Genomic DNA, 23,074 nt, shown 5'->3' with positions numbered 1-23,074 from the left:
CGGCTATAGAAATATAAAGATGCCAATCTTTATAGAGATCTAATAGAAGAGAGCCAACATTTAACCCCCCCCCCCTCATTCCCACAGCTGGTTGGTCTTCTATTATTTTTTACTTATAAAAAGACTAGACCTCTCAATTTCTGACGTAAAAAGCACCCTCCAAAGTTTCTAAGACCATAAGGTTGAAGAAGAGGCAGTCCCCCTCCTGTACGGAATGTTCATTTTGGGTTAAAAGTTACTCTTTCTTTTATAACAACAGCGTAGAATCGAAATATTCCCAGAAATCAAGAGAGATTAAATATAAATTTTACATTCTGAAGTTTTTTAAAGTTTTTTAACCCCCGCCCCCTGGGAAAAAAAACAAAAAAAAATTCCTGGTTACAGCCTTGGGGAGTATACATCAATCTCTACCTCCACCCTCCACTTCTCTATGCCTTAAACCTAATGCTGTATCAAACAGTTCGTGCTGTCAGTGAGAAGCGCCTGAGTTCAATAGTAACCAAAACTCTAAAAAACGGAATTTTTATGTCAATAGACACATCAAAAGAATTATCTCATCATCCTAATTCAAAACATATAAAATTTATCAAGAATTTACTTATAATCATAAATTATAAAACTTGTTTTTACTGTTACCCATCAAAAGTTCAGAACCTGAGAAAATTTGCATGATCTTCAAAAAAGGGGGTAAACACCCCCTAAAACACAAGGAATCTTAATGAAAACCCCACCATCAGATTTAGCGTACCAGAGAACCATACTGTAGAAGTTTCAAGCTCCTACGTAGCATAATGTAGATTTTTTTTTTTTGACAGAAGTAAGATAACGTATGCGTGTTTATTTTATTTTTTCCAGAGTTGATTGTATCGAAACACTGATCACAGAAAATCGGTAGAGAGTGCACTTGAAAGGAATGTAAAACTTCTCGTCCCCTTTTTAAGTGACCTGAAAGATTGAACGGCAACTAACCTCCCGGGGGGGGGGGGCTATTTGCTAGAAAAAAAGGCCATGGGAGGGGGACTTTGTCATTCCCATTTTCCCCAAAAGTCGCCCAATCAAAATTTGTAGATAGTCATTTTGTTCAGTATAGTTGAACTATGCCTTTAGATGTAACATGACCTCCCCCCCAGCCCGTGGGGAGAGGCCTGTAACTTATGAAATTTGACCATTGTTTACGTATAGTATTTGTTATAGGGAAATACAAAGACTTTTTGGAACGGAGAATTTTGTACTTTGGCGGGTTTCCATGGAGAGAGTTTTGATGGGGAGGTAAATTACAGGGGCTAGCTTTCAAGGGTAATTTTACAGTGGAAAGATTTGACATAATTTTTATGCGAATTTTTTTTTATTTGTCTTACTTTCTCTTTGCCAACTCAATTTTGCATAGGGATATTTTTCTAGGAGAATTGTCCGGGGCTATTTTCAGCATGTTTGGATTTCCTGAAAAAATTTCCACGGAAGGGGGATTTCTGGAATAATCAGAAAAACGATTAGAAATTTTCAAATGAATTTTTCACGCTGAATCTTCCGCTAGAAATTTTAAGACGGGGAAGGGAGTGTACTTTACGTGGTAGTAAATGTCCACAAAGTTTCTGGTGATGGGAGGGAATTTTTCATGGAGGGTGAGCCAGATTTGCCGGCATTATTTGAAAACAATATGAGTTTTTTTTTACTGAAAGTAAGGAAAAACATTAAAACTCGAAACCAACAGATATTATTCCGTATACGAAGGAGTTGCTCCTATTCTCAGTACCTTGCTCTTTACCCTAAAGTTTAACTGTTTGTTCCAATTTCTTAAGACTAGCTTCTGAAAACCAAGAGCCTTTCCACTAGAATAGAAAGCCCTTTTAGAAATGCTAGAAACTTTAGTGGAAAGAGTAAGACATTTAGGAGAAGGGCAACAACTTTAGAAAGAGAATAATTTCTGCTGATTTGAGCTTTAATGTTGCTCCTTACTTTCAGTTTTTAAATTTATATGAAGGCTCAAAGAGAGTTGGGCTGTTTTAGCATTAAAATGCACCCTTTGAGGCACCCCCACCCCCTCCTTAACTATAAAACATTCAAAAAACTTCATTGTAGAAGTTTAAATGCCTTTTAAAGTTTTGTAATCTGTATAAATTAAGTATTTTCTGGGAAGGGGTGTAAACGCCTAGACCTAAACCTTTGTATATGCAAGCAATGTGAAAAAAGAGGATTTACTGTTGTTTACTCGGTATATTTATCATTAATATTCAATTACTAACTAATTAATGTTTGCATTGCAGAAACCAAGTTTTTCTATATAATGATTTATATATATATATATATATATATATATATATATATATAATATATATATATATATATATATATATATATATATATATATTTATATATACCAGCTGTTGGGGTGGCGCTTCGCGCCACCCCAACACCTAGTTGGTGGGGGCACTTCGCGCCCCCCCCAAGCCACCCCGCGCGCGTAAGTCGTTACGCACCATATTAGTTACGCGCCATTGTAGTTGTGTCCCTGTGTCCCACCTGTGAATATATATATATATATATATATATATATATATATATATATATATATATATATATATATATATATATATATGTTTTTAACTACGTAAAACTTGCGAATATACAACATTCTTCGCTGTCCCATTGTCTGTGCATATAAATAGATTGTCAGGTTTCCCGACTCTTGAACATGCAACATATAATTGTCCATGAGAAAAACAATCCGTATTCAGATCTATATCTCATTATTCTAATGATTGCCCATGAGCTTTGTTGATGGTGATTGCTAATCAAACATTCCGTGTCCCCATCGTCATTTATATATCCCCCTGTGCCCCCGTTGTAGTTGTGTCCCTGTGTCCCAGTCGTCATTTATAGTCGACAAACATGACGTCAGTCGACAGACAAACATGACGTCAGTCCGTCAGTCGACACACATGTCCCAGTCGTCATTTGTGTCCCGGTGTCCCAGTCTGTAATTTCTCTTTGAGTGTCCCGGTCGTCATTTATATTCCCTGTGTCCTGGTCTGTATATACATTCGTTTTTGAATTGGTTTATGATGAAATAAATTTTTTTGTTTTTTTTCCTTTTTAGTTTTTTTTGGTTTTTACCTATTTTTTAGCTTTTTCTTTTTTTCTTTTTTCTTTTTAGTTTTTTTGTAGTTTTTACCTTTTTTAGTTTTTTTTATTTTTATTTTTTTTTAGTTTTCTTTTTCTCCTTTATTTTTCAGTTTTTTTCCTTTTTTTAGTTTTTTTTTCTTTTTCAGTTTTTAGTTTTTTTTATTAGTTTTTAGTTGTTTTTTTTTCTTTTTAGTTTTTTGCTGTTTTTACCCTTTTTTTAGTTTTTTTTTCTTTTTTTACCTTTTTTTAGTTTTTTTTTTTTTAGTTTTTTAGCATTTTTAGTAGTTTTTTTTCTTTTTTAGTTTTTTTTTCTTCTTTTGTATTAATGCTAAAGCCAAGGTTCGAACCTGGAACCTCTCGGACCTAGAACCAGGAACATAACGCTTTACCAACTCAGCTACTTTGGCTTGAATACATTTACCTCTTTTTAATTTTTTTTTAGTTTTATTTTTCTCCTTTATTTGTCAGTTTTTTTCCTTTTTTTAGTTTTTTTTTTCTTTTTCAGTTTTCAGTTTTTTTTTTAGTTTTTAGTTTTTTTTTGTAGTTTTTACCTTTTTTTAGTTTTTTTTTAGTTTTTTGGTTTTTAGTTTTTTACCCTTTTTTAGTTTTTTAGCTTTTTAGCTTTTTTAGTTTTTTTTAGTATTTTCTTTTTAGTTTTTTTTTGTAGTTTTTATCTTTTTTAGTTTTTTTTCTTCTTTTGTATTAATGCTAAAGCCAAGGTTCGAACCTGGAACCTCTCGGACCTAAAACCTGGAACATAACGCTTTACCAACTGAGCTACTGTATTTGTATCGGATTAACGACGCTTCTTGTCTACTAAGGTCCCTGCGTCGGCCCTTTAGTGCATTCCTGCAGCATTGTTCGATCTCTGGGTCCCGTATTACCACGCTAAGGTCAAACCCACTGCGCCAACACAGGTAGTTATATAACTGAGCTACTTCGGCTTGAATACATTCGTTTTTGAATTGGTATGTGATGAAATAATTCAGACGTCGTATGCGGACAGTGACGTCACTCGACACACAGATAACTTATTTATATATATATATATATATATATATATATATATATATATATATATATATATATATATATATATATATATATATATATATATATATATATATATTATGTTGATAATGCTGTTTTTTTCTATCGGTGCCCATCCACTAATATGATTGTTATTTGAAACCCTTTTAATTTAAAAGGCATCCGAGTCCCTTTGGTTTAAACTGGAACGTAACATCCACGGGGTTGCAAGCATTGGCGATAACAGGATTCTTCAGATGACTTTTAGAATTTGCGCGGGAAGAGTTAATAGATTCGCCTTAAAGCACCAAAATAAGAAAGAAGCAATATCCTTGGAAGCCAAAAGACAACTTAGCTATATCGTTAAAGTTGCAGTAAAGCAATTTTAATCATTTGTTTTTATTTTTAATTTGTAGTTTTGCAATCCTATTTATTACCTTTTTCTCTGTTGTTAGTTTTTTTTCACGACTTTTATCCTTATTTTATATTTTTCAATATTAAAGGGAAAAGAGTAAATGTCGATGCGAAACACTTATGATTTCATTTACTTGCTTTTATTTGCCTTAATCCGTTTTGAATACTAGAAAAAGATCTTGTAGAGCTCTTATTGTCATACATCTTAGTAAATGAATGCTAGCTAAAATTGATACTAGCAATAATAAGCTTACTACCGACCCCCTCTTTGAATCAGAGATGCTCATTCACTTTATTATGGTATTATGCGGGGAGAAGTTCAAATTTGTTCTGACGAGGGCAAAAAAAACATGCCTTAATCCACTTCCATGAAATATCGTTTGAAGTACAGCGTCCTTGTTTAATATCCTTTCCTTTCCCTTTTTTATGATCATCAAACTCATCTCAAGCCATCTTCTAACATGAACAGGAATTTTTTTCACTTTAATCGAAATAAGCAGGACCTGATAGAATCAGAAAATCCCATCTTAATAAATAAAACTGCATTTCATTCTTCAAAGTAAAATAAAAGGACATTAAGTAAAATAAAAGATCCACTTTTGGTTCAACTGTGTCATAATTTGCTTCCAGTAACATTTTATTTTATTTTTTTTCCTCGGTTTGGTAAACAGTGATATTTCTAATGTAATTATTATTATCCAATTTTAGTTTGTAATCAAGTACATGTTTCTTGTTTTCTTCCGTTTAAACTCTAAACTTTCAGTTAAGAAGCGAAAAAAACTTACTGATCCGTGCATATTTATTCTTTTTTTAAGAAAAAAGTATATTATAAACACTAAAACAGACTCACGATAAATAAGTTTATATGCAATAAATATACAAAGCGGTTAGAATATACGAAAGAACATAAGGGGCCAATAGGCTACTATTTAACAACGTACGGTAAGACACAGTATTCTCTAAATGTGCTACAATTAAAAAAATTGTTAGGAAATAACTGTATAATTAAAAATAAAATAAAATGCACTACCTTATCTGCATCAACTATGTCCATAATTTGATTTTTCAAATATTTACTAAAAACATCAACAGAAACTTGAGAAGCTTTTTTTAGCGTACTGATCTCTGACTCCTCCTTTGATGCCATCAAATAAGCCATTGATACCCCGATATCAACCTGAATAAAATGATTTAAAATATCACAACTGTATGAACGCAAGTGTCATCAGATCCAGCTATCAATCTTGTAAATTTTGATTTTGTATAACTGTCCACCTCAGGCACGTACGCAGGAATTTTTTTCGGGGGGAAGGCCAAAACCTTCGAAACAGCAGATATAAAGTAGCACTTTTTTTATTTAGTAATGCAAAAAGCACGTATATCGGAAAATACAGATTAACTTTAATCTGTAGTATTATAGTGGATGGGGGGAAGAAGACTGAAGCCTCAAAAGTTATGTTCATAGCGATTTAGAACCAGTGATTAATCTATTATATCCCACTGAAACAGAAATTTTAGGGTTAACAGTGCAATATGCAATAAAGCCCCCCCCCCCCCCCCTGCGTACGTGCCAGGTCTACCCGCTAAAACCAGGTTTTTAGTTTATTCATTTCATGCAAGGTTTCAGATATCCTCCATTTTTTTAATAGGGGGTTTTGATTCTTAATTTAGATTTCAATAGGTTTCGACTGAGTACAAGTGAAGTAAAACAAGATCAACTAAAAAATTTTTGTTAGAATAGAGTACATGGGGTTCAGCGTTGTTGTTTAACAGGTTACAATTCGTCAACCCAGTTTTACGAACTTCTCTGTTCCACTCATAATTATCAATCTTGTTTTAAGAATCTGGTTTGCTAGAAGAAAACACCTTTTATATAATTGGATTTCTTTTATATCTAGTACCAGTGCGGTCAATTGGAGGGGGATTGTGCCCTCTAGATTTTTCTTCCACCCTCCTAGAATTGAAAAATACCTTTTGGGGGGTATTTAATTGAAAATTGTCTTTTTGGTACTTTCATTGAATAAATTGAAAAACACCAACTCCGCCTTTAGATTATAAAAAATATATTTTCCCTCCCCCTCCTAAGTTTTCGCGAATTAACGTCACTGTCTAGCATTAGTCATGGCTAATACATGTCTTGTCAGACTTATACTTTTCTGTTTTTCTTTTATTTTCTCTAAATTTACTCTCTTATCATCATCATTAAGCAACAAACATGTACTACTGCAAACTGTTAACATGTCAATGAATAAATAAAATGCCCAGCTAAATATTAACAAATTATGTGTCAATCAGGGCTGTATCCAGGATTTTTGTCAGGGTAAGGTTTACTAAAAAAAATCTGCTTGGGGGGGGGGGGCAACAGAATGAAAGAGAATGGGTTTACCTCCCATGGACTTCTACTTTTACCTCCCATGGATTTTCTACTTACATTTATAATACCAACTTAAGAGTTGGAAAAGTAATTTTCGATTTTTTTAGAGAATTTTTTCAACAGTATTTTTACAACCAATATACGACGCGGAAAATATTTATGCTGACGGAGAGGGGGGGGGGTCAAACCAAGTAATACCCCTCCCCCCTCCCTGATACAGCCCTACTGTCAATGCAAGCAAGTCTGAACTACCAATTTCTTCTTGATTCCCAGATTGCTAACTTGAACTGTTGTTATACTGACTGATGGAAGATACTATCCAACGCCCAACACTCCCTTAAATATTCAGGCCTTGTATTCATCCCTCTAAACCACTGACTATGTTAGATAAAGGTAAAATTTGCATTTCAAAATGGTTTCTTGTTTCTTAGATACTTAAAATAAGCCCATCTTTTTTTGGATAAAGAAAAGGTTTGCACAAAGATAAAAAACAGAACAGAAAGCTAATCATCTGGAACCTAGTTGCAACTTAAGGAAGGCGGTCACCAGTAGTATTTTATGTCTGAATGAAGTTGTAATAAGATAAAAGGGGGGAGGGAGTAGGGTTGAAGATTTGTCCATAAGACCCGAACGGAAAACTGCGGAATGCGTGTTGAACACATTAAAATTTTAATATTCAGGCCTATAACATAGTCGTGCTAAAACATCAACCACCCTAGGCACCAAAAGATTTGAACTGACTGTGTCAAAGGTTAAAAAAGAATACTTATACGCTGTACTAAATACATTAGGCACATTAAGTTTAAGCAAAAGAAGTAAAATAATAACCTGTTCAACATTGACTTTTTTCAATGCTTCCCTCCAAGCATCTGTAAATTCACCAGGAAACTTTTCTTTTGGAAAAAGACCAACTGTTTTTCCTTTTTTGCTCTTCATTATAATGGAAACCAATTTTTCAAAATTTGCCTTGTCCTTATCATTCTAGAATAAATGAAATCAGTAAAACTACTTCTCTTTCTAAAGGAGTAGACTTTTCTCTTATACTATGAAACAAACACTAAAATAAACATAAAACCTGTTCCATGTTCTATGGATGGAGAAACCCTAGATGGGTACTTGGAGAAATATGGGGATGGTAAACATGAAGGGTGTGCAATAGCACAGGATGGCTGGCCCCAATCTCCTATTGCATGGCCTGGCTGAATTGCCATGAAATGGAGATCAGCACTACTAGTAAGGACTGTAAATACCAGTGCTGTATTCTTTATCTTTTCTTACCCTATGATGTTCTCTTCTATAAACATTTTGTAGTTAAGGATTTGATTCTTTCTTAAAAAAACGATTTCCTTGGAATACCAGTCACTGTCAAAAAAAGAAGAAGAAAGGAATAACAGCTTTAAGGTGCACTCACAATGAAACTCTACTAATACTGGAAATTAGCTGGCGCTAATTTCAGACAATCAAAATTTTCCATAAAAATTTTTTCAGCCAATCAGAAAATTCTATGGAAAATCTGGGTACCTAAAATTAGAACAAACTCGTTATTAGTAAAAATTTCATTGTGAATGAACCTTGAGGGAATTCCAAAAAGTATTTCCTAAGTCTAGTGGATATAGCCACTATATGATTACTTACATTAAAAGCAACCAAGCTGGCTGCTGTAAAGAGCAAGCTTGGTTGCAAAACATGCAGGAGTTGTTTCATGGAAAATGAACTAAAAATGCACAGCATTTAACAAAACTTGTTCAAGTAGCATATTTTTGACTATCTTTCAAATGAACCATTTTTTACTATCTTTCAAGTGAACCATTTCATGCAGAGAGATGAACTCCCTACGGCTGCAATCCAAACTTGAAACTCCCAGGACTAAAAGTCCCGAAAGTCATCTAAAACGGAAAGTAACCAAAATCCAATTAGTAAAATTAAAATAAGTTCCAAAATTACCATTCGGATTCCTTGCTTGAAGTCTAATTTACTTACTTTTCCTTAACATAAAAATTTACTATGCTGTAAAACTGGAAAAAAGATGTGCTTAAAGCTAATTTAGTGTCTTAAATAGTTAATGTATGCATAAATATTGGCTGAAAAGAAACCTAATTTAATTTTAATGGTTAATTTCCATCAAATAATGACAACAAAAGGAAAATAACTTTTGCACAGGTTTCACTGTATTTTAGATTCAGGAGAAAAACATATCAACACTGAATGTGCCAATATTCCTAAGAAATATTACAGTTTGAGCAAAGTGAGTAAAGCATAATTTTTTTTTCTGTTACTTCAAAATAACCTGAAAAATTTAGAAATCTAACCAAGAAATTCAATAAAATAAACAGATACATAAGTGTAAATCATAATATAATGTGGAATAAAATACATATACATATACTTAATAAAATATATTGTATATTATATAAACATATGTATTAAAATAAATCTAACAAAATATTTAAATTTAAGGCGGATTTGCACTGCAATGAATTACTAGCAGTAATGATAGAGAAAAGAATTCCTGAGAAACAGAATCTTAAGCTAAGAGGACTAAAAACATCATTCTTCTTTTGAACCTAACATAAAACTTGGCTATAATAATAAGTTTATACAAATAAAATATTATTGATGATATTTTTACTTGACAACTTAATACCATGTAATATTCTACTAGAATATAGAAGGATGACCTGTACTCATAGAATCCGAATTATAATCTATGTTTCCAGGTATTCAATTGAACCAGGTATTCAATGTCTGGCAAGCAAACTTCAAAAGATAACAATATGTTCTATATCTTTGGTAATTACTGTTCACTTTAGGTTTGAATCTTACTTTCCTTCAGCACAAGAAAAAATAAAAATTTTATCATATAATTTTTGTTTATACTATCAAAAATACATTCAAGCATCTAATTTAGGAAAATAGGAGAAGAAATTTTTAAAAAACTAAAAATATATTCAAAATTAGCTGTCTATCACTGCTCTTATCAAATATGGAATTGCAGGATAATATGGGAAAAGCAAGTGTAAGATAAATTCCTTCAGAATTTGTATTTTTAATAAAATGGTTCAGTCCTTCAGAATTTGTATTTTTGATAAAATGGTTCAGTCTAAAAATTGTTTTTTACAACAAATAATTCATTGGTGAATTTTGACATTAAACATAGATGCTCAGGTGCAATTCTTTCTAAAAAATACACCTTCGAGGGTTCTTTAGTTTGGAGTTGGAAATCATGCAATAAGGATAAACAAACTCAATATTAAGATTTCATTTGAATCAAGCCCCCTTTTTGGAGGTTTCAATTCCCATCTACAAAAAAATGAGCAGGTTAGCATGCAGCAAAAGGTTACATTTCCTCAATCAGTAGTATCTGGATTTTTTTTTTCCAAAGACTACATTCAAATCTCATTTACTATTGGCTGTTCATTAAGTCATAGATTACAGCAGCATCCTCAATACGATTTGCATTGCATGGAAAATAATCAAAAACAAATACCTTATCTCGCCCATATAATTTTATCTGTGGGACAGAATCATCCTTGATAGATTCCAATGGCTTTAGGAAATCAATTTTCTTCTTACTAGCTAAAAAATTGACACTATTTTCACCAAAAATAATCAAAGTGTCTGTTAGCTCATATCCAAGCAGCCACGTCTACAATAAAGAGAAAAAAATTAATATCCTGAGCCTGGGGTTGTGAATCTTTGTTGTTGAGTATTAATATCAGCCAAATCTGTTATGCAAGTCTTGTGTGACATCAATAAATGTGTAATTAGTAAATAAGCAAACCTGTAAATGTGTAAATTAACAAACCTGCCAGATGCAATAAGCAGGGTCATTACTAAATTAGGTTGTGCAAATGATAAAATTAACTAATGTGAATTAATATAAATACTAAATTTTGGCTCACATATTTAGTAAGTAAAATACTAATTTGGCACAAGGCTCAATACAAACTTTAAAAGAAAGACAATGTGGAAGAATATGAGCAGGTCAGTACAGTAAATCTTGAGTTGCAATGCAAGCATTTTTTAAACAACTCAGAACATGAAAATTTTTATAAATAAGATATGGAAAGTCAAAATTGCATCCTTTTTCCTCTCCAATAAGATATGGTTAAATTTGAACAAAGCTACATTTTTATAGCTCTAAAATGAAAAGGAAGAAGAAAGAGTCTGATTGAGGGCCATGGTTCTGTTTAACTCCTGACAAATTACCAGAAAATATGATTTATTGAAAAAGCAAGTTTTTTTAACCATTTTAAAGTGACCAAACAATACTTTTGAGTATGCTTTTGATTGTATTTTTTATTAGAGAAGAAAACGTGTCAATTTCTGTGCACAGAATGCAAACCATTGCCAGATAGTATACCTAATTATTATAGTAAACCCATGTATAATTAACCGAAAATCAGAATGAAATTTGTTGTGGCTCCTGGTCCAAAATAGCAAGACTGTTACGTTCTATTTTTTGAACGACTGTGTAAATAGCAGACCAAATTTGTGAGCCTGATACAGACCCATGTTCAAAAAGTGCAGGTAGAAGCATTTGAAAAAAAGGGTCCTCAGAAGCTTCCACACTTCTGCTGTGACCAGCCTTTTGCCATCATTCTACTCCATGTGCATATACTCCAAGGCACAGGAGCAGCTGGGACACCCAGTCTTACAAGCCATTGAAAGGAGCCAGCAGTTGTGGAACAATATGCTTTTGTCTATCATGAAAAATCAACCACCAGCTCAATTAAAGCTTGATAAACAGTAAAACTTGCCAGCAGGGACTGTGATAGGATCCAGTGCAAATGTTGGAAAAATGACCTAAGATACACCATTGCAAGTCAAAATTACAAAGAGTAAGACATGGCATTAGGGGAGGAGGAGGGTAATTACAACTTTAGATTTTAAACAATACTTTTTGGTATTTCTACTGGAAAAAATGAGTGGTATTACTCATGAAAAATGGAACAAAATGCATACTCAAATAACATAGTTTGCCCTGGGAGAAAAAAAAAAACTAAAAAAAAAATATTATTTTGAAGATAGATCAATTTTTCTTGTAATTAAACATTATCAAGAGTGGGCATATCATCTTCTACATTGAACAGCTGCATGAGCATGCATCTTGCTCTTTATTCTGAACAACAAACCTCCTGAAAAATATTAAAGAAAAAATCACAATTTCTCAAAAACAAACTGCTTTTGCTAGGGAAGAGGAGGTGTTGCAACCTGAACTTTAGTATGTTACTCAGCAGTTTCTTCAATTTTAAATGACACTAAAATATCTGGACTACAAATTTTTATGTCAAACCTTTTGAGTTGATTCACTTTTGAAAAAACATGCAAGCCAAAACATGTACATCTTCCTAGTCAAGCTCCTGCACTGTAAGTCCCTAAGTTATATATATAGAGGTATTGATCACAGCTGCTTTAATAACTTGGACCTGTCTAATACATATCTTGTTCTATCTATAAATATAGAGCTTGAAATTTAATAAACTTTGCCAAACCCCAATCTTTTCTAATAGCTTATTATTTTGGTTCCTATATACCACTTTTTAACAGTCTTGAAACATTAATACTTGCCTAAAACACTGTTAGTATTTGTCCTTCAATAATTTTTTTCCCTTCAATGGAAACTTGTAATTTGTGGTGGGGCAAACACAGCTGTATCAAGGTCCATTACCTCCATTGAGCTTGTAGAGTCACACTACTGACCCCTACCCTCAGCCAGGGCTTGAGGCTGGCAAAATCAGAACTAAGACCCAAATTCAAAGACATAGGATTGCAAAGTCCAGTATTCCATCCACTTTGCTATGGTGTCTTTTCAACGGAAGTAGAGCTTCAGGCAAAAATCTATGCTTAATTCATTTCCTTACATAATAACTAAATCACAGCATGGTGAGAAGTGTATTACCTGAAGAGCAGTTGATTTGCTATAAATGACATCATCATCAACACCAACAGCTACAACAATTGCATCTACTTTTCCAAGAGCTTCAAGAGGGCCTTCTCCAGACTGAAAAAAACAGAGCATTTAGAATCAGATCAATTGACAGTTATGTTTATTTCTTGAGCTTCCAATGCATGTTGACCTCAAAAAGGTATTGACTTAAAAATTTATAAACAATATACACTATATTCTTGCCTTTTAAACAACAGTGTACTTTATGTGTTTAATTGAAAACAATTCTGCACCTGAAGAATCTATTTTAGTTGTAAGATCTACTAAATAGTTTTTATTATACATAAAATTTTATAGGGATAATTTATTTTTACCTATCCAATTCCTTAGCTATATCAATCAAAAGTGTAAAGGGTGATGATCAGGTTATTATCTTTGTATTTTACTATCCCCTATGATAGCATTTGCATAGACAATAAAAAAAGACTACTATGTTAAATTATAACAGATATAATTAGCTCATGATGTTAATTTCTAGCATGTCTTTTGGTAAATTGGCTTGAGATGGAAAAACATGTAAGTGTACATACATAACAAGAGCTAAGAGCTCATATGGCACTTGTGACAAGGCCGGAAGAGCCAAGAGCTCATATGGTGTAAGCTCTAGCAAAATTCTAAGAATCAATAGATTGATTTAAAAGGAAAATCAGAGGCTTTATCCCAGTCAGGATTTAAAATAAAAGCTCTGAGTCACAAGGTCCTTCTAAATATCAAATTTCATTGAGATCCAATCACCCATTTGTAAGTTAAAAATACCTCGTTTTTCTAATTTTTCAGAATTAACCCTCCCCCCCCAACTACACCAAGGAGAGCGGATCCGTTCCGGTTATGTCAATCACGTATTTTTTTCCCACCAAGTTTCATCCATATCCTGCCACTCTAAGCATTTTCCAAGATTTTAGGTTCCCCCCTCCAACTCCCCCCAATGCCACCGGATCTGGTCAGGATTTAAAATGATAGCTCTGAGACACAATATTCTTCCAAACATCAAATTTCATTAAGATCCCATCACCTGTTTGTAAGTTAAAAATACTCATTTTTTCTTCTTTTTTTTCCTGAATTAACCAAGCCCCCACCCCAGATGGTCATATTGGGAAAACGACTATTTCTAATTTAATCTGGTCTGTTCCCTGATACGCCTGCCAAATTTCATTGTCCTAGCTTACCTGGAAGTGCCTAAAGTAGCAAAACCAGGACAGACAGACATAAATTGTGATTGCTATATGTCACTTGGTTAATACTAAGTGCCATAGAAACTGAGTTTAAATTTTGAGTGTGGCAAATTAGAAAAACCAATTAGCTTTTAATTTGATAAATATAGGCAATTAAGAGAGTAAACTGTAAAAATGTGGCAATTATGGAGGAGAAATGCCCTAAGGACCCCTTCACCTAAAACTTAACAAGTCTTTTTATAGGAGGGTTTAAGAACACTTCTTCTATAAGTAAAAATGTTTATCCTTACAGTTTGGCTCACTACAGACAAAAGAACCAAATTTAAAGTTATAAGGATAACCATATACATTTTTAGAATAACTCCCTTATCACACTTCTTAAATATGTGCAGTAAAGTAGGGATTGTCTACATACTCATCTCTATTTTCTCAATAAGCAGAAGAAAATCCATTGTTCCCAGTCAGTGGTCTTTAACCTAATATAAAGCAGGTTATTTATCAATTAGGACAGAGGTGGATCCAGGGGATGTTTTTGGGTTAGCCATCCTGTGCTTTTAGGTAAGGAGACAGGCCAAAAATATCAATTGAGGAGCTCAAGTTCTGCTAATTCCCACCAAAAATATACCTTAAATATGCACAGGGAGCATGTTTTCAAGCTTGTATTTCCAGATTGCCCCTGTCTTGTTTATAAGGCTTAGGAGATTGCATTCATGACAGGTCTATGCTTATCTAAAGTTTGACCAAAAAATATTTTACCTCAAAGATTTCAGTATCTATTCATTGACTTTTACTGTCTCAGCAGAATTTTAAGCCATGTCAAGTCTATTCTCACAAATTTCAAGCATAGATTTACAAATGTTTTGCATGTTACAAGTCAGGACTGAGCAAAGATATGAAGCTAAGAACTCTTTCCTCATTTGAGCATTAACCACTTAATGCAACTTCCTCACATGCAACTGTAACCACTAAAGACTATAAAATTTGTAATATTAAAATGTCTCTTATTGTATTATAGCCTGTCTTTTTTTGGAGAGCCACTGCTCTAACCTATTCCTTTACTTAAAACAATCCACCAGAAATGTCAAGATTAGTAGAAGAACAAAATTGGTTTTGCATCATGATATTGTCCCTGGAAACACATCAAAGCTTGTATGTAAATTTTAAACCAAAAACAACATAGGCTACTAATAATGCTGTAGCTGCTGCATTCCCTAGATCTGACCTTTTGAGCTTTTTCCTGTTCTCAAAACTGAAGGAACACATGAAAAGACAATGCTAGCTTAAGCTAAAACTGAAAAGATAAAGACAATAGGCCTAACAAAGATGAAAAAATGTCAGAATAAGGGTATAGTAGGCTCTATGATGGGACTACTTTCAAGGGGGCAAAATAGGTAGGTTTACCAAAAATTTAAAATTCTAGTTTAGCTACTTTTGCTATCTTGGAAAGCAGTTAGGTTAGGAAAATGAAACTTTTAGTAATGAATCTAGTGACAAAAATATACTCCAGGAAGGTATTGCCAAGCTTCTATGTTAACCTTCTTCTAATTTGTAAATCTTAGAAATTTGCAAACTTGACAAGTCTATACCCATCAAAATTTTGACAAAACAATTTCTAACCTTAGTTTTCAGTGATAATTTTCTTTTTTTCTGGTTTTAGTTCTAGAAATGCTTTAGTTCTAGGTTTTAGTTCTAGCTCCTGCTTTTTGAGTAGAATTTTCTTAAAAATGACAAATTTTAATTAAAGTATGGGTAAAATTATAGTTTAGTGACTTCTTGCTATCTCAGAAAGGGGTTAGGTTAGGAAAATGAAACTTTTGGGGATGAGACTACAGGCTGAAGTATATACTAGGAAGGTATTTTAGAGTACCCATCTCCACTCTTTCTCCCTCTAGAGGGCCCTGAAATTTGCCTACATGACAGGTCTATACCTATTGAAATTTTGACAAAACAACATTTTACCTTAATTTTCAGTTACCAGTTGCTTTTTCTTGACCTTTAGTTCTGAAAATGCAATTCCTGTTATTTCAGCAGAATTCTGAGCCATAAAATTTTTTTTTTCAAAATTTAGGAAATGTATTTGTATATCTTTAAAACCTTATAAGTTGGGATTGAGCAAATTTCTGAAGCTGAAAACAAATTGGTTTTGCTTCATTCAAGCAGAAGATCTATTTTGTAAGGTTTCACTTTTATAACACCCATGTTTTTAAAGGTCATCAAAGGTCAGGACCCTCTAGAGGGAGAGGGAGTGGAGGTAGGTAGCCTACTTCAAAAACCTTCCTGGGACATACTTTAGCCTGTAGACCCATCCCTGAAAGTTTCATTTTCCTAACCTAACCCCTTTCTGAGATAGCAAAAAGTCAATATACTAGATTTTATCACCTTTAGTTCTGAAAATGCAATTCATGTTATTTTTATAGAATTCTGAGCCATATCAATGTTTTTTTTCAAAATTTAGGAAATGTATTTGCATATCTTTAAAATCTTATAAATTGGGATTGAGCAAAGTTGTGAAGGTGAAAACAATTTTGTTGTACTTTATTCAAGCAGAAGATCTATTTTGCAAGGTTTCACTTTTATAACACACATATTTTTAAAGGTCATCAAAGGTCAGGGCCCTCTAGACGGAGAGGGAGTGGAGGTAGGTACTTCAAAATACCTTCCCAGGGCATATTTATGTATGTAGACCCATCCCTGAAATTTTTATTTTCCTAACCTTGCCTCTTTCCAAAATAGCAAAAAGTAGCTAAACTAGAATGTTAACAAAATAGCCTACACAGGATTTGTAATCCTTTTAAACACATCTCATCAAGCATAAAGACCAAATATATTCTGGGCTATAAGCTAAGCTTATTCATTGTGAGTTAGGCTATTTGAAATTGTGTCTTTTCTTCCTGTTGCTAGTTTAACATTGTCTGCTTAGAAAAAAGGTCATACTTTTGAAAATACAATTATTAGGCTATATATTTGTCCATTAGCAGATAAAGCATACCAGGTCTAACCTTTAGCAATGATATAGGCTAGGCCAAGTTAATTATTTAAGAGTATTCCAAAGTTATTCTTAGAAGTTTAAACTGTCTTTATTTTAGAATTTATCATACAGAAGAGGTTGCTTAATGTTAGGCTAGTTAGCCTAAATTTTTCAATAACTAGGCTATTGACCTAGCCTAATTAAACTCACCTTCCATGCCTCGTAGAATCGTTTTAAACGCCTGACAAATGCTTCTTTATCGATAGATGGGTTTGACATCTTCAAAGTCTAAAATAATGCTGTCTTCATTTAAAATTCTTGATGTTAGTAATACGGCTACTTTTTATTTCTCTTTAAGCAATGATGATGATAAAGACGAAAATGATAAAATACAGTCTGGTGAGTAATTGTCTTCTATTTTTGATTAAAAGATAGCAGCACCTTGTACGTTTAACTTTAGCCACGTTTTCAGACACAATGGGTCTCAACACGGATTTGCACATGTGTAGTGCAACAAGGGTCTTTAAAATGCGGGTTCTACCGCCAAATAACAGGGTTGGAACCCGCTCTGATGAACATCCCCCATGGTGGGATTGAAGGGAAGAATTCAGTAATTTGTAATATGAACTTGTAAACCGATGAAAACTAAAGTATTCTTAAGGTTTAAGAAGACAAAAAATAGAACAAGAATTACAAACATATTTGTTCATTAGTTATGCTTCAGATCTTCATTGATTTTTACAGTTTTCCATAAATATGATTCAAATTTCATAGGTTGTTTCTATTATTGCATTTCAACCGTATCTTTAAGAGATGTATAAATTGGCCTTATTTTGAAAGATATAATTAATGGATTGTTTTCAGCACAATGACAAAGGCCACAAAAATTGAACAACAGATGCTAATAAACAAAATTCATCAACTGTAAACTTGGGTTTGCAGTTAGTTTTTAAATTCTAGCGCCAACTACTGTGAAACCCGTGTTTGAACTTGGTATTGAAGGAGATTCCAGATTTAAGAAAGTCGGGTTTAAACACGATAGGAACCATTTTCAATGGTTGATAGTAGAATTGTTTAGAACCAAGACTTCTGAAAACGACTGGTACACAACTGAGTATTAACCCGTGTAGGAACCTGGTGCCTGAATACGGAGCTTTTGGAAAATCAAGCCGAAAGAAAATCGACCAATGAAAGTGCAGGATTAAAATTTTTGAAACCGAAACCATTTTTCTTACAAATTTATTAATCAAATCTTTTTCTGCAAAATTTCAAGTGAAAAAGGGGCTTAAGCTTGCAGTTTAAGCTGTTATTTTAGTTTCTAGCGTTAAAATACTTTATAAATTGCTAGGATTCAAATTTTTTGCTGAGGATTGGACAGTATTCTAACTATCTGTGACGACTATATTCTTTTAGATCGTGATGTACACATCCCCTTTATGTATAAGCAGCTGAAATTCTCTCTACACGGTGGTTTCTTATAATGGTCAAATCTAATAATTATCTGATTACAGTAGAAGATTGCGGCGAACGCACAGAGAAGAAAGTACTGTGACCAGAGTCTTTCAATTGATCCTTATGGTTCAGTAATGTTTTGTTAACAACTGATCTCTATTAATGTGGACTTTTACAGCAATTTGTTTTGAAGATCAATGATTTTGGACATTTCAAATTTGTTGTAAAACTTTTTACTTTTAATCAGAGAGCGCAACCCACTAACGTTAATTAAGTAGAGAGCCACATCCTCCCATCTATCATTTATATTTATTTACAATTCGCCCTGACCACTTCACATGGAAACTGTGGAAGGGCTCATCCGATTGAAAATTTAAAGTTATGCTGCCCCTTTTGAGGTTTGAAAGTGATTAGAGGGCAACCAACCCCTCCCTCTTCATTACCCTTTTTTGAAACCCCCCTCCCTAGTCACCCATGCTATTGTAACAAAATTAAGACACAACTGTTTTTTTAAATTGCTGAAAATTCCAAAAAATGGCTCCGGAGATGACAAGAACCTCTTCCCAAACCCTTGGGACAAGCACCCTAAGCGATGCATATTCTCGCTTGTTTACAGATTCATTTTATCAGAAGTAGCGCTCCAGCTTTGCCTGATAATAGGCCCGTGTGCCTTCCGTGTATTATTTTTTTTACACGGCTGCTTTGTATGGAAGGGATGGCCGTAATAACTTTGGACGGGGCTCTGACAATTAAGAAATAAAGGTTCTTGGGCCTTTTTAAAGGCCCAACCCCTCTCATACCTTTTTTTGGTAGCTCTCTCTGTGGCCTCCCATGAGATCGGATTGAAATTCTTAGGTAGTCGTTTTGTCCAAATATTGTTGAAAGGTCCAATAAATATGGCTCCAGGGATGATGTGACCTCCCTAGCCCCTGGGGCAATTCCATTAATTATGCAAGTTGCTATAAATTATGTGGATAGGTTTTATAGTAGTAAGCGGGAATATTTTTGGTCTTGGGTGTCTGATTGTCGTTAAATTATCATGTATCTTTCACTGGGCCAAGAGGAACACATGTTCCGCTGAAATAGGAAGAGTGTTAGGGGACCTAGAAATTAGCCAAACAAAATTTTGTCTCTGACCAGCTTTAAACTTACTACTGTAAGTGCTTGGACCCAGAGGAACCTAATGTAAGAACATAATAATCTGAGGACACGCCTCCCCCTCGAACGCATCCTGGAAAAAACTACGAAAAAATGTTTTGCCGCTATGATGGTTTGGAAACTTATATCTTTATGTCACGGGGCTGAGAGGGCTCAAAATTAGAAGGACAAATGGACATAAAATAACAATTCTTCCGAAAATGGGGCCAGACCGAGGGCCAAAGAAGGGTCGACGCACTTTTTTTCTGGACAGGATGAAACCTGAGACCGCAAGTCCCTGTGCAAAAATAATTCTAGTTTATGGACCTCCCTCCTCCTCAAATATAGTGCCCTAAATATTGCCAGATTATTCCCCGTCGGCTTGAAATTTATATCCTAAAGCAAAAATTGGAACAAACATTTGGTTCCCCTAAAAACGGTGAAAAAACCTCGCTTCCCGCACTGGTTTTAATTTTTCAAGAAGTGTTGCCAATGGACGCACTGCTTTTTGGAAGAGGAAAGGTTGTTAGGGAAACCAGAAATCGACCAAAAAAAACTTATTTTCCTCGATCAGCTTGAAACGTATAGCTACAAATTCCCGGGCCAAGGGAAATATAATGTAAAAAAAAAATTAGGGGCAAGGCCTTCCGTCTCCCCAAAAATGGGAACGGGTAAAAAAAAATTTCTGAAGACTTTAAAACTTTTATCCTTAAGTCCTCGGGTCAAGAGGCTCCCAATATACAAAAAAGCACGGAGAAAAAAAAATGCTTCATTTCCCAAAAAATCGACAAACTTTCTTACCCAGACGGCTTCAAATTTATAACTGTACGTTCTTGGCCAAGTGGAGCCTAAAAAATTAGCAAATTTTAGCTTGGGGACACTGGCTACCCACAAGAGTGTTCTGAAAAGAAAGAGAGAAAATTTTCTTTTTCAAACAGGCTTGAAAACTTCAAGAATCATTGCCTGAGCTAAGAAACCACACATTTTTGCTTTGAGGGGGGGGGGTATCGGGGGGATTACTAATAAACCGAAAACCTTGCTGTTCCTGCTTAGTTTCAAACCTGCATCCGTATGTCTCCGATCAAAAAGAAGCTTAATTTCAAAATACTGCTTGGGTGCAAGCCCCCCCTCCCCAAATTACCTGACCCAAAAATACACCAAAAGGGTTCTGATCGCACTGGGCCCTTTTACTTAACTATTTTTCAGGCTTAAATTTAACCACCTGAGACGCAAAAACTGCCAAACATTTTCTTCTGATTAGCTGAAGCTTATTTTCTGAAGTTCTTGGGTAAAGAGGACTCAAATGCACAAGGTAAAATCGAAAAAATGGGTTTCCCCACAAAAGGCCCAAAAAATTTTTCTGAAAAGATTGAACTTTAGAGTCGTAAGCCTCCGGGCCATGAATGTATGAAAAAACTGTGTTTTGGTTTTCGAAAAAACTTGGGAGAGTGGAGGTGTAAAGATGTAGGTAGTTTTTCAGCACTAGAGAGAATGTCAGCTTTGACCCAATCAGCCAGTGGTCGTAGAATGTTTGAAGATAACTTGCTTGAACAGAAATGAAAACATCTAGATACATTTTTAATAATGAAATACATCGTGCCACAGTGTTTTTAACGATAACGCAGAATCCTTCCTCACACATAATTTAATACCATTTCCTCCCTCATACAGAATACAAACAATGATCAGATGCTACAGCTAAATTCATATAAATGACATTTTTATTAGTTGAACACTTTTTTGGCTATTTACTGAATTTTGAGGAAGTTAGACAAAAAAAGTATCACTGAGTTTTCAGCAATCCATTTAAAGAGGTTAAAGCATTCAGAAAAGGTTTCAGCTAGCTAGTTTTGGCAAAATATGTGCCCTTATCTGTGTAGCGTTAGCTATGAATCTCATTGTCATTGAAGCAAATATTGTCATTACATGTGAAGCAAATATTCAATAAATTATATTTTTCATAATATAAATCATTTCACATCAAAGTACTATTTTCTGCCATTTTACGCCGCAATAAAATATTTTTTGCCCAAAAATTTTGGCCAAATGTAAATTCTGCCAATCAAATTTGCATGATCTAAAACCCTTAGTATGGGTTTACATATTCCTAGATTATAAGCCGGGGAGGTACAAAAGTGGATTGAAGATAGTGTTTTAAAGATGGTTTAAAGCAATCTTAATAGCATTTAAAAATACAACAGCTGTTGCGTCTCCAATCAATTTAAGTAAGCTCTATAACACATATGAGACATTGTCAAGAATCAGCAAAAATGACAGACGATCTATTACAGGTGGCGCTAAATCAAAGGGTAAAGAATAAGAACTAGTAGGGAATAACAAAGGATCGATGACATTACAGAAGTTGGCGACGAAAACCTATGGAAGGTATTGCATTAAAGTTTAAAGCTTAAGCCAAGCAGATTTCCAGAACTTAATCCCAAAGACAAGGCTTATAGTGCCCTCTCGTAGCCGCTTTTCAAAACGACAGAATATTTTGATTGATGATTTAGAAATTATCCAGCTTTAGCCAATAAGCACAGAGGATCTACTGCAGATAATACCAAATTAATGGGTCAGAATAAGAACTAATAACCAAGAAAATAAGGATTGATAGCATCGAAGCGGACGGAAAAGATGCGAAGGTCGGTGTTAAATCAAAGAAAGATTGATTCTGACACTTTCCCTGGAAATAGGTACTATCCCAAAAAAATTGTAGAAACTAGATTTAGTTGACAACCAAAAGCACAGACTGATTAACTTTTTTCGACCAAATCAAGCAAAAGCTTCATTTAGAAGGGGGAGACGGGCCCGCGTTTGGTCAAAGCAAATACTCTCAATACAAAAAGATATGGAGTCTTTTAGTGGACTACGAAAGGTCTGACGGATGGGAGTGCATGTTTTTTTTTAAATGGCTGACCTTACCAAAAATATCAGACTGGATTGCGTTTTATGGTGAAAAAATCTTTAATTTTGTTCAACTTCTTCCTTGAAGGTTCACATCTAAATACAAAATACTAGATAGGGCATAAACTCACGTTGTGTTCTTTTATTGATTGCCTGTCTTTTGGCATCTTCCGAGATGCGGTATCTTCACTGGTGTACTGTTTGCATTTTCATTCTGTGAAATGGCGAATTCCCACGTTCGGCCACAGTGTCTAGGGTAAGTTCAGCGTACCGAACCAAGGTGTCCAAACGTGGGCTGTGCTTGTAAAAGCTGAGAAAATAACATCATTTAAGGCAAAAGGTAAGATCAAACCAGGGGCGGGTCCAGGATTTTTTTTTAGTGCGGGGCGCAAAATATTTTACTCCGATAAACTTGCGAACAAAGAAATGCCAGCAATTTAAAGGGAACCTCATTGATTATAAGCCGTAGGTAGGTTGTGGAAACGGTCGTAAATTTAATCTAAAATCTGCCAAGGGTTAATGTTCTAATAAATCTGCTGAAATTAAAATGA

General features: G+C 34.2%; 1 protein-coding gene across 1 annotated transcript in view; it reads right to left on the bottom strand.

The window, feature by feature from the left end:
• The window catches only part of LOC136028147 (FACT complex subunit spt16-like), a gene marked incomplete in the record, with an annotated part of 35,909 nt that extends 18,502 nt beyond the window's left edge, over window positions 1–17,407 (bottom strand). Inside the window, 5 exon segments of the mRNA XM_065705810.1 lie at window positions 5,597–5,743; window positions 7,769–7,921; window positions 10,428–10,586; window positions 12,843–12,944; window positions 17,241–17,407. Coding sequence (XP_065561882.1) covers window positions 5,597–5,743; window positions 7,769–7,921; window positions 10,428–10,586; window positions 12,843–12,944; window positions 17,241–17,309 — 630 coding nt within the window.
• Window positions 17,408–23,074: the final 5,667 nt, after the last annotated feature.

This window comes from Artemia franciscana, chromosome 6, assembly GCF_032884065.1.
Source record: "Artemia franciscana chromosome 6, ASM3288406v1, whole genome shotgun sequence".
Classification (NCBI taxonomy): Eukaryota; Metazoa; Arthropoda; class Branchiopoda; order Anostraca; family Artemiidae; genus Artemia; species Artemia franciscana.
This window is presented reverse-complemented; position numbering and strand designations above follow the sequence as displayed.